General features: G+C 44.8%; 1 protein-coding gene across 2 annotated transcripts in view; it reads left to right on the top strand.

Moving 5' to 3' along the window:
• N4BP1 (NEDD4 binding protein 1) overlaps positions 1-13,757 on the top strand; it is a 160,569-nt gene that overhangs the window by 131,918 nt on the left and 14,894 nt on the right. The window contains exon 7 of one of the 2 annotated variants that reach the window (XM_069217886.1): positions 10,086-11,877. The exons of the other annotated variant lie outside the window; for it this stretch is intronic. Coding sequence (XP_069073987.1) covers positions 10,086-10,101 — 16 coding nt within the window. The 3' untranslated portion in view covers positions 10,102-11,877. Of the gene's footprint in view, positions 1-10,085; positions 11,878-13,757 lie in introns of those variants that run through there. 2 annotated transcript variants of the gene reach the window in all.

Here is a 13,757-nt window from a genome sequence, read left to right as displayed (position 1 = left end):
GTAAAATTTGGAAAGGTAGCTGTCTTGTCCCAGTGCCTTACCAGGTTGAAGCCGTGTTATTTCCATGAGGTCCTCTGCCACTTGGCTATCTCTATCCATATGAAAGGACTCTGTCTGGGAGTGATCCATAGGTATGGGATCAAGTTAGCAAGTGGCTGCCTCTGCATCCCTTGTCTCTGCCGGGTATGGAGTGGCATAAAAGCGCTCAAATTCCTGGGCAATTTGAGAGTCCTGGTAGACTGTGTCATCCTGTGGTGTTGCTATCTCCACCATCCTCCACCGAACGGTCTGGGCCCTTAGTCTGTGAGCCAGCATGCACCCAGCTTTGTTCCCCCAGTGTAAAACTTGTATATAATGCATAGGCGTGCATATTCTGCCATATCAACATCCAAAGCTTTAAGCTTCTTGTGAGCTATTGCGTCGACAACACACCTGATGAGAGCCTGTCAGCTTATGCTCCTCTTTAAGGTCCCTCACTCAACTCTCCAACTGGAGTCTGTTATCCTTTCTATCCTTATTTTGCTGTTCAAAAATAGCTATAAATGTTCTCCTGAGTGCTGCCCTTAAGTTTGTCCTAGAGCAGGCAGTGGGTGTGTCCGAGGTGTTGGTTGGGTCTAGGAACAGGCAGATCGCTGAGTTACTTTCAGCAGTACCTGAGTCATATTGCAGCAGTTTATTATTAAGGCACCAGCTGTTAAGACGTGCTGGAGTATGTGGGGTGCGTATAGTAATAAATATGGGTGAATGGTAGGAAAGGGTGGCCACCCCTGTGACGACCGCTGTCAGGCGTGGGGGACATAAGAACAAAATATCCGTGGGTGTAGGTTTGATGTGTCACTGAGAAGAATGTGTAACCCTTATCCATGGGGTGTGTCTTGCGCCACACATCCTACAGTCCCACGACTCTAAGCCATTGTAGCCTGCTGCTGCGAAGGCCCTCATTTGGCCTGTATAAATCCCCACCCACCCAACAAAGACGTCCTTGTCTTGGGTTGCTAATATTGTATCTAGGGTGTCTAAGAGGATGGCAGTACGGAGTGCAAGCATTCAACCTGCCATCTCTGCCTACGTTAATATTACTTAGCCAGGGAAGTGTGCGGTGAATGGAATTGCCTCTCTGGCTTGTTTCTGAGGGCCCGAGGAGAAAAACTGGAGGTCGACCCAGTGGGAGCAGTCTCTTATGGAGGTAGGCCTTCTGCAGAAGGTATACATCACATTTAGCATCCCTAAGCATGGAGAGGAGTGCTTTACGCTTCACTGGGTTATTAAGTCCTCTAACATTGAGGCTAAGTATTGTTATCATGATGCATGGTAGTTGCTCAGTCTGAGTAGAGAGGTGTAAATTTAGGGGGTCGAGCGGTGGAGATTCTCCCAGTGTAACTCCATAGCTACTTTGACACCCTAAGGGATACTAGGTGTATGGTGGGGGGGTTTGAACTAGAAAAACAACAAACAGCGTTCCCGCTCCTGGGAAAACAGAAAACTCGAGTAACAAGGGCCCATGTGATTTTGTGAGAGGGGAGCTCTACTACATGATACTGGTACAATTGTTCTGCCGTGACGTCGCCACTAGGGTGAGTAGTGAACGCCATTCCAAGTGCAGATGCAGTGTGTGCATCTGATCCAGGTAGGAGGCTCTAGAACAGGGATCAGTCATTCTCTGCTTCTGATGCACTCCCCTGTTGTTGGAGTTGGCGCAGGAGGCCCTCTTGCTCCCTGTGTCGTTCAGATGTGATGGTTTTCACTGTACACTTTTTGGCATAACATGAGTATTGGATTTTCGGGACTGGGCTCCAGCATCAGAAACCGTCTCAAATCCCAGGATCGAGTGCGCCTCCTCAGGAGTGCGAACTGTGTGCATTTCATTCTCCAGACGAAGAGCAGCCGGAAAGGATGCCCACATCTGTTGCAAATCCCTTTTTCCCCCACAGAAAGGCTGTGGCTGGTCGTAGCGCTCTGTGGCACTGGAGGGTGAGAGGGGAGAGATCTTGGACTATCCCGAGTTTCACATGTTCGAAAGTGATGGTGGGCCTCTTCCCGGACTGCTGCCATAATGAGCTCTTTCTGCTTATAGGAGTGGAGGCAAGGCTTTTCTGCCCACTCTGCGGGTTCGGTCCAGTGCAATGTCCTTGTGTCTCAGCCCGGGGGCCACCTGTCAGCAGTTGCACCACATACTCCTCCAGTTGCCCCGAGTCCGCCTGCAGGGACAAAGCCCTAATTTGGATGTTAGAGCGACACAATCAATTTTCAAAATCTTCCAGTCAATAGCATAGGGCCTTATTTGTATTTCACAGCTCTAGCTGCTCTTTGGTGTTTGTTTAGCTCCTTGCGTTGATCTCCCACCCATTCCAGTGTGTCCAGCCGTTGGGTCATCTCTGCCAGCTCGTTCTTGAGTTCCTTCACATCTGCCGCCATTTCATGCTTAAGGGCTGTGATGTTGTCCCGCAGAACCCCAAATAACTGTTCCAGGAATGTGTGGGTCACCGGCTCCTCAGATTGTGGGTCTTCAGTTTCCAGTGCTACTATTTCAGAGAAAGTAGCAGGCGGAGTGTCAGGGTAGTGTTATGATTTCTTGTTGGAGGTTTTATTCAGCATTTCTTTAATGGTGGCCTCCTTGCGCGAGCGATTTGTGGCTATAGTGTGCTTCAGGGGCACGCCAGTCTGACAATACCAATCCCCCTTCTGTTGTGTTTCTGTAGTAGTAGAGGGGCTCGGGCACTGCTGGCGTCAACTCTTGGGGTTGGTTTCTCAATCAGGATTGCACTGTGATGATCAGTGCTGAGCATAAGGGGCCCCTCCACCACTCTATTTGGCCCACTACCTGGGTATGTACTGTGTGGGGGGTACCATATGAAACACTTCTGTTTTGTTATGGGGGGAGCGGGGGCAGCACGCAGATTGCTTCCCACCAGGTCACAAGCAGTGGACTGCAGACGGCTATAGGCACAGAGTGTAGGCTGCACAGAAATTCAGGCTTAGGCCTGGCCATGCGCAGCCTCCAAGTGAAGACATGCCACCTGGGCACTTTCCGACCCTGTCTCAGGCAAAGTTAGCAGCGAGGCAGGCAGGCAGCCCTTTAATTCAGCGCTCAGTTCACCATCTCCTTCAGTTTAGGCCATGGGCACACAGGAAGATATAGTATGTAGTGCAACTGGAGTCAATCACAATTGTGTGCCCTGGGGACGGGTATCCTAGGGGGTGCATTCGCTAAGGTCCTGATGCGCACTACAGGTCTCCCAGATTCCGGCACACCATCCCGGGCTGTTCATGATAGTCACGTGGCGGCTGCCATGCTAGATTACAACTGCATGCTTTGAGCTAACTGCTCTGCTGCGGCTTTGTCAGAGAGACGGAGCTCCACATTGGTGCTGCTACCACATCGTCATCTTGGACGCGACCCCACATGCCATGTTTTTGAGAGAAGTTAATGGTTTGTGCTGTTGCATGTGAGAGGATAAAAAACTTTCTAGCAGTCGCGCTAAGAATGTTTCAATTCTATTGAGGACACAGAGGCGAGGATTATGCTTCTCTTTCCATGCTTTATTTTAACAGCAGCCAATGAAAACCATGGAAAGTATAAAACTGCATGTCCCAACATTAGTAATATCACGTGATGAACCATAGAGGAGGAAGCCTATAAAGTGTTACACCACACCCAGCCACTCCTCTTTCTTTGTCCAAAATTCGCAACAGAAAAGTCAAAGTCTTAACATGAACTTGAAAAGAAAATCCTGAAAACAGCAGAACTGGAATCCAACTTGACTGGAGGAAGAGCGATACCAGAATTGGCCGAACTACTTCTCGTCATTTCCTAGGAAAAAGGAAAAATTCATGCCATAAAAACTGAATAAGAGATACTTATATCAATTACTAAATAGGGTGGGATAGCACTGAAATACAGTAACTTGCACATGAAATAAATGAAATAAGATGTACTACAATAACATATATAACAGTGCGGCGGGATAATCCTCGCCTCCTTGTCCTTAATAGAATTGAAAAATTCTTAGCGCGACTGCTAGAATATTTTTTAATTCTGTGTCAGGACCGGAGGCTCAGATTATGCTTGTTCAAAGCTGATTCACGACCACCGAAGCAATATCAACAGTAGGTTTGTAATGAAAAGTTTTAAAAGTTGAAGGGGAAGACCAGTCTGCTGCCTTTAAAATGTCCTCCAAACGAGAACCCAAAGCCAAAGACTTTGAAGCCATAGCTCCTCTGGCAGAATGAGCCCCAAATCTAAAAATATCAATGCCTGCTTCACTCAGTACCCAACGCATCCATCTAGCGAGTGTGGCTGAGGAAACCGGATGGTATGGCTTAACTAATGAAATGAGTAACTGACCCCCCCCATATCAGAACGAAACTCTTCTGTACTCACCTCGTAAGCTCTAAGGCATTGCACCACACAAAGTTTGGGGTTGTCCACAGAACAAGGATAAGACATGGTCTTCAAGTTGCATTTAGTTCTACGAGAAATAGATAAAGAGACTCCCTCAGGAGAATAAACTCTCCCAGCCAAATCCAGAGCCCTAACATCTGAAACTCTCTTACAGGAGATTAAACATAACAGCATGGTGAGTTTAGCTGACAGCTGTTTCCTAGACAAAAATCTATTAGAAGGCCAGGATTCTAAAAAACGAAGAACAATATTCACATCCCAAAGGGACGAATAACGTGGGCGAGGGGGATTAGCCAATCTGATGCCCCTCATTAATTTACACACAATTGGAGACTCCCCGATGGGCTTACCCTCCACTGCTAAATGACATGCCGAAATAGCAGACCGATAATTATTGATAGAGCGATACGCTAGACCTGACGCCGCTAGAGAGGAAAGGAAATTTAGGACCAGACAGCAACCTGCTGAAGAAGGAGCTCCTAGAACTCCTAGAACTACACCAAGCACTCCATCACTTCCAAGCCGAAGCGTACCTTTTGTGAGTACTGGAGGACCAGGAACTTGCAATGAACTCGGAAGATTCTTGCGAAAGACATGGGATGCTCCATCTTTCCCTGAAAGACGCCAAGCCATCAGGGAAAGTTGACCCGACAGGATTAATGGATGTAACAAACCCCGAGGGTCCTGAAGAAGGTTCTCTCGGAAGGGGAAAAGGATCGGATGATCGCAACTCAACTCCATCGCCAAGGGGAACCAAGCTTGAGATCTCCAAAGGGGAGTCACCAGGACTACCTCCGCTTGCTGACGTCTTATCTGAGCCAATACCCTGGGTATCATTAGGAAAGGAGGAAAAGCATAACTCTGTTCTTGAGACCAGTCCTGAAGAAACGCATCCGTCTTTGATGCCTCCGGATCTGGTCTCCAACTGAAAAAACGTTTTATCTGCCGGTTGAGGCGAGACGCAAACAGGTCGATTGAAAAGGGACCCCATCTCACAGAAAGAGTTTTGAAAACTCTGGGATGTAACCTCCCATCGCTGAAGTCTCTCAGATGACGAGAGTTCCAGTCGGCCACCAAGTTGTTGGCCCCAGGATGATACTCCGCCACAACTGAAATCCTGTGTTGAAGGCAAAAATGCCAGAACTCCTTGGCTATTTCCACTAGAATGCGGGAGCAAGTTCCCCCCAGTTTGTTGACCTATCTCACTGCCAAGATATTGTCCATGCGAAGGAGAACACAACAATTTGCTCTGATGGGAGAGAGACTCTTGATTGCAAATGAGCCGACTAGGAGTTCCAAACAATTGATGTGGAGATTCAAATCTGTGCTGGACCATCTGCCTCCCGTGGACACTGAGCCGCACCGGGCTCCCCAGCCCCAAAGACTGGCGTCTGACTCTATCACTACGTCCGGGTAAGAACTGAATATGGCTCTGCCGTTCCAGGCTTCCATATGATCCAGCCACCAATTCATCTCTGCACGGGACTCCTCTGAAAGGGGAACCTGATCCGCATAACGGAGGCCTTTCTGAAGATGAGATATCTTCAAACGTTGAAGGGCTCGGTAATGCAAGGGACCCGGAAAAATCGCCTAAATCGAAGAAGAAAGCAGGCCCACCATGCGGGCGATCGCCCTCAATGATACAGTCTGTTTGGATAACAGAGACCTAAACTCTCTCTTGATCAAATGAATCTTCCTGGGGGGAAGAATCAATAGAGACTGCATCGAGTCTATCTGGAAACCCAGAAAATCTATCCGATGAGAGGGAACCAGAATGGATTTTTGGGCATTGATCATAAAACCCAGACTCTGAAGCAGAGACACCGAACATTCCAGATGAGACAACAGCAGGTGTCGATCCTGGGCCATGATCAGAATGTCGTCTAGGTAAATTATTAACCTGACCCCTTGGGAGCAAAGGAATTTCACGACTGGGCGCATTACCTTCGTGAAACACCAGGGGGCAGAAGACAGACCAAAGGGGAGAACTTTGTATTCGTAATATTCGGTCTCCCAACAGAACTGGAGAAATCTCCGATGCAGAGGAAAAATAGGAATGGTCAGGTAAGCGTCCTTTAGATCTAAACGGACTAACCAGTCTCCCTCTTGGAGAACGTCTCTCAGCAAATGGATGCCCTCCATCTTGAAATGACGATATAGTAAAAACCGTTGAAGTCTTAAGTTTAGAACCGCCACCCTTCTTGTCTACTAGAGACACTGGGCTGACAAAGCCTGAAGGGTGATGAGAAACCCTGACAAAGGCGCCCTTCTTTACTAGAGCTGAAATTTCTGCGGAAATGAGACTGTGCTCTTGTAGGGAAAAATATACCTGCCTGGGAAGGCATTGTTGATACGGGGACTTGAAAAATTCTAGCTTGAACCCCTGCACGGTCTCTAAGACCCAAGCATCTGAAGAGATCAGGCGCCAAGCCTCTAAAAAATTCTGAGTTCTGCCCCCCAACAGTATCTCTGAACTTACAATCAAGCTCACCTGTGGCTCCCGACTCTTGGGAGAAAGATTGTTGACCTTTGGATCTCCCCCTGCGGAATCTGCCCCGACCATATCTTGGATCTTGGAGGAGGAGTCGTACTCCTGAAAACCCCCTCTTCCTTGCTGGTAGAAGCCACTATGAGGGCCTTGTTGATTGAAGCGGCCGAAGGCACGCCCCCTGTAGAGTCCGGCCCCTCTAAAAAGTGGACGTACCACTCTCCGGATGGATCTCTGTGCCTTGTCCAGGCTGCGTAAGTGGAAACGAACTTGGAAAGTTCCTTCATAAAGGGGGACCCAAACAGCAAACCCTGGGCCTGATTCAGATGCAGCGAGGTCCGCCAACTTGGGGTCTAGCTTCATCAACACAGATCTGCGGCGCAGTTGGCATTGCCCAAGAAGCAGAGAGCTCTCTGAGCCCAACCTACTAGAATGTCCGGATTGATAGGCTCACCCGACTCTTTGGCCTGAAAGGCCAACTCTAGAATCTTAGTTAGAGGACCCGAAACGTCCAACAGCTTATTCTGGCATCCGCGCCAGGCACGATCAATACCCTTCTTTGGGTCCTTTGCGGATTTCTTGAGAAATGTGACCAGATAGGATCTAACTCAGGGGTCTCGGTAACTTTGGAGGGGAAATCTGGTCTGGGGCACTCAGACCTCAGCCTAGAACGAATATCCTTATCGAAGCTGTGTCTGATGTGGGCTTCCACATAATCCGCCACCTCAGGGGGTGGTAACCACAGAGAAGATCTGGGATGCACGATGTCCTCTGGTTCGAAAGTCAGAACCTTAGGGGTAGGAGCCTCCTGGTGATGAGCTTTCTTCTTGCGTTTACGCGGGGGAACATCACCCTGCTCTGAGGAGTGCTCAGAGGAAGAAGAAGAAGCTGGGTCACTAACCGCTTTCTTTTGCGATCCCGCATTATAGTCATGCTCCCTTGCCATGTTTCTTTAAAGGGATTCAAAGTCCGCAGCATGCGGGTTAGCAGTTTGCTTAACAGCCTGGGTGCTCGCTGAAAGGGAAGATTCCCCAATGGGTTGGACGCACGCCGGGGCTACCCAGCCCTGTTGCTCCACCAAGCCCAAGAGATGGTGTTTAATGGGCTAAGTGCTTTGAGCTAAAGCCTGATTAACTGAGTGACGCACTCCTGCGTCAAGGGCATATACTAAGTCCTGGTCAAAAGAGCCAGCAGTATCATCCAGATAGTACAAATCTTCGGCTTGGTCATCATAGCCAGCCGTACTGTGGAACAGCAGAAGGGGCTCCAAAGGAGCAGTATAAACTGTTTAAAGAAAAAACAGGGCAGAGGAAAACAATCAAATTAGGATGTGGAGGGAGCTGCCCTGTGGAGGGGTTAATAAACCCTTGAAATCAGGTCCAGCCTGAATAGTAATTATTTCAACCCCAGTGTCCAGGCACTGGGGCGTAGTCGGGGAGCTGAGCCGGTGAGGAGATCACAGTAAATTTAATAGCACATCAGCGCTTATTCCTTGAAGAGGCAGAGCATCTGGTGAAGCGCTCAACGAGCGTGAAAGATCCTAGGATCAAAGGCAGCGTGTTCCGGCACGAGCGCTAAAGCAATGAAAGCCCCTGGGGCAAAGTAAATCAAATACTCGGCCCGGCAGAAATAGCGCTCGGGCTCGAGTAATTACAGGCTCCCCGGGGGCAGGAAAACACACACGCGGCTTCGCACTGCAGGAAAACGAAGAAGACCGGCTCCGGAGAGGCGCGCACAGGGACAGTGCTGCTCAGATAACGCGCTCACGTAGAGCACGAGTAATAAAACCATAAAACTAAAGAAATAACAACTTTATAACCGGCATAAAGAGAGGACTGCGCTGGAAGCGCGAGTCCTCGCGCCCCTGCTCCCACTCCACACGAATGAAAAGCGATCCAAAAGGACGCTTTACAAGGAGGGGAAAAACCCGCTCCAAACACATTACATTTAGATATACGATTAACAAGAAAAAATATGTCACTTAACTGGCTGCGAAGCAGCAAAGAAAGAGGAGTGGCTGGATGTGGTGTAACACTTTATAGGCTTCCACCTCTATGGTTCATCACGTGATATTACTAATGATGGGACATGTAGTTTTTTACTTTCCCTGGTTTTCATTGGCTGCTGTTAAAATAAAGGATGGAAAGAGAAGCATAATCTGAGCCTCCGGTCCTGACATAGAATTGCCATCCTTTTGCAAATTACTGATGGAATTCACTCAATTCCTGAAAATCTTTTCTTCCTCCGGAATCATTGTGTGCCTGACTTGCATACTCTTATCTGTTACTCTGACAAATTGTCTGCTGTTCTGCTGACACATAATTCCTAGAATTTTGGACATCTGCTATTCAGCTCTGGCTTTAAATGGTTCTGTATTTATTACAGGTTTTGGGAAGCAAATGTGAAAGAAATTGGTAAATGTATTGAAATGGGCCATCCAGTAAAGGGTGTTTGCCTTCTAAATGATGGAGCCGACACAAGTAGTGAACCAGTGGCAGCTTTCAATAGTGAGCATTGTTTCTGTTCTTGTCAGAAATGTTATCGCTTGGAATCGATGTTGGTGTGTGCGGGATTCTATAGCGATCTCTTTATTGTATTCTAAATGTATATTAACGTTGTCATAATGGTTTCTTGAAAGATTTTCCTTATTTTTAATTTCATTGAAACAACCAAGGTGCAAGGCGTAATTCACTCTGTATTTGTTTTGCCAATGGTAATTCAATTACTAAGACGAGTTAGGGTCATATGTTGTATTTTTACCATTCAGTCTTTGCTTTCTACACCTTTTGCCAGCATCATGAGACTTGTAATTTCTATTTTAGGTTTGAGGTAGTACAATACTCACAAGTAAAGCTTATGACACCAAAGTACAGGACATAAACCTGCATATCAGATGTATTCTTTAGAAATATCTCTGAAAGGCGTTCCGCCATCACCTTCAGTATGGTTGGAAAACAGTTTGCATTTCAAAACTGATATTTTTTCTGTTACAAGGGTCATTGAGACTGCTACCTATTAGAATATTGTGCAAGATCGGCACTCTGTTTAGCAAGTAGAACACCTTTTAGTGTGCTGAATAAGAGCATTATTTGCAAAATTATTTTATTATGCATGCATTTCAGATGAGAACACATGTAAATGATAGTAGTAACAGAATTACAAGCAGTTGTCTGAAGATGCGTTTATGTTTTGTAGTTTTTCATCCTGGTGAGAGACATTTGTGGCTGAAACGAGAAACGTATTGGTTGCCTGGTTGGTCAAGTTTTTGTCTACATCCATTTAGAAAACCTGAGTTGAAGCAGTTGCTCACTTATGTGATGGAGGACAATGCTTCGGAACAAGATTTGAAAGCGCTGCGGACTTTCTTAAACTGACAGAAGGCTACTTTTGCTGAACATATTCTCAACAAAGATCCTTGATGGAATTTGTTTTTCTTTGTCACTTATTGTGTTGCTGCTGTTCTACTACTCTGACTTCCCAAAAATATTGACTGATTCTTGCCTTTTACTTTGTAGTATATTGTAGAAAAGTACCCAAGACTGCACTTTTGTTGGTATCACAGTATTCAAAATTGTTTTCTTCCCAAGAGCACTTGAATGATAATAACTATGTTAAAGCTATATGGATTCTACAGTATGTGCCAGAAGTACTTGTGAGGAAGACTTGTAGTCACGATTCTGTAACCCATCCCTACCTTATGCTGATGTATTGGGCATGAATGTCACTAACCTTGAATGCAGAACGCAAACCATTTTGAAGAAAGCATAGTAGTGAAACATGTCTCTTGTAAAAATACACCTTAATGGTTTGGCATATTTTGAGAAACACTGTTCCGTTCCAGAAAGTAGTAATTGTATTGTTCTTTCTAAATTTGCTTTGTATGATAGCACTGATGTCTTTGTTCCGTATAATATGTGGCTCCTGTGCCATGTCTAATTGAACAGCTGTGCTTGCAGCAGCACTTCATATCCAGAATAGAATTCATCATGGTTATTGTAAAGACTTTTTTGATACTGGGGTTGTTGAACTGTATGGACCTCTGTCTTCATCCAGAAGTTAAAACAGAGGGATTCTTCAGAGGATGTGCTAGGAATAGGAAACTGTGACTAGCAATTAAATAAGGAATAATGGCCAAATGTAAATTTTCTTTATATAAATATTTGTGATAATGCTGCTGTTTTGTTGACTGATGAATTATTTTGTTTTATCTAACATCACTAATGTCATAGAGTTTCCCTTATGACACTGAAAACTGTCAAGATCATGGCTAGAAAAGTTGACATGTTAAAAACAAGCACATAAATCAATTGCGTCTAATTATAGTAAAAGATACCTATGTATCTTCAACTGTTGTAATGGTGGGCTGTTAAAGTACAAATGTTTATTGTAAAGATTAATCTGGAAGTAGCACGTTGTTTGTATTCTCTGAATTTTAGTTGTGGACCGATTTGAGTGGTTCAATTGTACAGATGTGGCAAATAAGTACAGAACTACAGTGGATGACATACTTGATGGAAACATTGTCGGTTTCGCAAAATGTCTTTGATTTTAGTTTAATGTGTCAGTTGTGGTCAAATATCTTTGTTACATTTTCTGGGCATTGGTGGTATGGGGCACATTCCATTTCAAATAGGCAGGCTGTGATTTGACATTCTTGTATTCTGTCTTCAAGCTGAATTTTGTTCTTTATGTGCCTCTTTATTGTCCATGGTGTTGAACAGTTTAGTCTCATCCAATTTAAATTGATCAGCCCTTAAAGATTTTGTATGTGTGCATTTCTGAAGGATTATTAATTTATTACAGTTGATTTTTTTTTTTTGTATTGTATTGTCACCGTGATACTTTTACATTTTACAGTAATTCATTGTTCATCATGTCAACTTAAGTTGGACTCATTTTAACCATGTTACACAACTGGGAGGGATCCTCATAAAGTATGGGTTTTACATTTTTGTTTGCATAGCTCAATAAAATATTTTAATTTGAAGTAGATGTCGAAGACTGTTTTTTTTTGCTTTTTTTTTTTTTTACATCTGTTTGTTGCTGTTCATGATAGAACAGCAGGAAGGTTGCGTAGCCTGTGTATTTTCAGATTTGAATAGGTTTGTTGTTGTATTGCTTGCAGTACGTAAATACAGTTCTAACAATAGGGTATTAAAGTAACTAGCACAAGAAAGGCACAGTGATGTATTTTACACTTGGGAAATGTTGATCATATTGGGAGGTTAACATTTGTTCAAATTTAGCCTGAAAGTGTATCCTTACATCGCACATCGTACCGCTCTTTTAAGCACTTTGACCAGTGTTACTATTCTTCATCATGGTAGTCATCATATCCTTCGAGAACGGTAAGATTTCATTAACCGTGCTGGACCTCAAGCTTGTGACATGTAAACCACTCTGGAAGTATCCAGAAAGTAGTGTAGTTTTCAAACCTTCTTGTCTATGTTCCATATGTTGAAGCTACCTGGCTCAGTCTCAGCCTGATTGGCTGGCATCACGACTTCCATGGCTTGCTTTTCAAGCACAGCTTTTGTGTTTGAAGCACTGAATGAGTATGTGTGTGCTTTTAAGCTTGCTCTCCTTATACTTCTCTCACACTGCATTCTGTTTTGCTCTCTGTAGCCCAATAGCTTCTCTCGGCCCCATCCTCTTATACTTTTTTTTTTTTTTAGCTTTAGCCACACTTCATAGTATGGTTGATGCTTTGCAGCATGGTTAAAATAAGTCACAAAGGTGCAACCTATTGGATTTACCAGTGTTTGTTTATTGCTTCTGTGCATTTGATATGTGCCAAAACGTAGTTGCATTTTGTTACGAAGTTTGTAAAGTGGGGAAACCATGTGGCTTGTGCTTGACTTTAAAACACTTCATAGACTTGTAGTTTTTTTACTTTATGGAGGCAAAAGATAACTATTTAGATGGATGTGAGTTGGAAAATGGCCCTTTCTGCAGGGTCATCCCCAGACATTTTGCCTTCTCCTCCTATTTTTTGCTGAATTTGATTTTGCTGGCAATAGGACTGTGCCCATTACCCCTGCTATACTGCGTGTACTCTCTCCCCTAAACATGGTAATATTGTCTTATTCCCAAGTAGCATGTTTAATTTACTTAGAAGTCCCTAGTAAAGTGGCACTATGTGTACCCAGGGCCTGTAAATTACGTGCTACTAGCAGGCCTGCAACACTGATTGAGCCACCCACGTAAGTAGCCCCTTTCCATGCCTCTGGCATGCCATTGCAGAGACTGTGTGTGCAGTTTTACTGCACTCTCGAGTTGGCAAAATAACCATTTTGCCAGGCCCAAACCTTCCCTTTTTATACATTCACGTCACCCCTAAGGTAGGCCCTGCACAACCCAGAGGGCAGGGTACAATGTATTTGAAAGGCAGAACATGTACTTTTATGTTTTACAAGTCCTGGTAGTCAAAAACTTCCAAAGTCCATCTCTCCCATTGGATAACATTGGTAATACCTTATTACACTTTATAAGTGTAATTCTCAACTTTGAAGGGAAAGACTTATCAAGTATGAAGTTCCTGGAATCACAATTTAATATCCAGACTTATGTTGAAGTCAGATTTTAAATTGCAATTCTGAAAATGCCACTTCTAGAATTTTTTTTTTTTATTATTATTTTTTTTTTTTTAAATAACTTTAGCCATTTGGTGCCTGCTGCCTGCCTCTGATCAGTTTGAGGTGGATCACAGCTGGGATTTGTGTAGTCCCCCTAAATGGCCACACATAATGGGAGCTTAGGTTTGGACCCATTGCAACCGACTCCCGTCATGGGTTTGGCACATCACCTTTGGAACCGCCACTGTGCTACGTTATTCCTGCTGCAAGCTCCACGCATCTCCCATCAACT

This window comes from Pleurodeles waltl, chromosome 12 (assembly GCF_031143425.1).
Source record: "Pleurodeles waltl isolate 20211129_DDA chromosome 12, aPleWal1.hap1.20221129, whole genome shotgun sequence".
Taxonomy (NCBI): Eukaryota; Metazoa; Chordata; class Amphibia; order Caudata; family Salamandridae; genus Pleurodeles; species Pleurodeles waltl.
The sequence above is the reverse complement of the archived record's forward strand: the minus strand, read 5'-3'. Positions and strand labels throughout refer to the sequence as shown.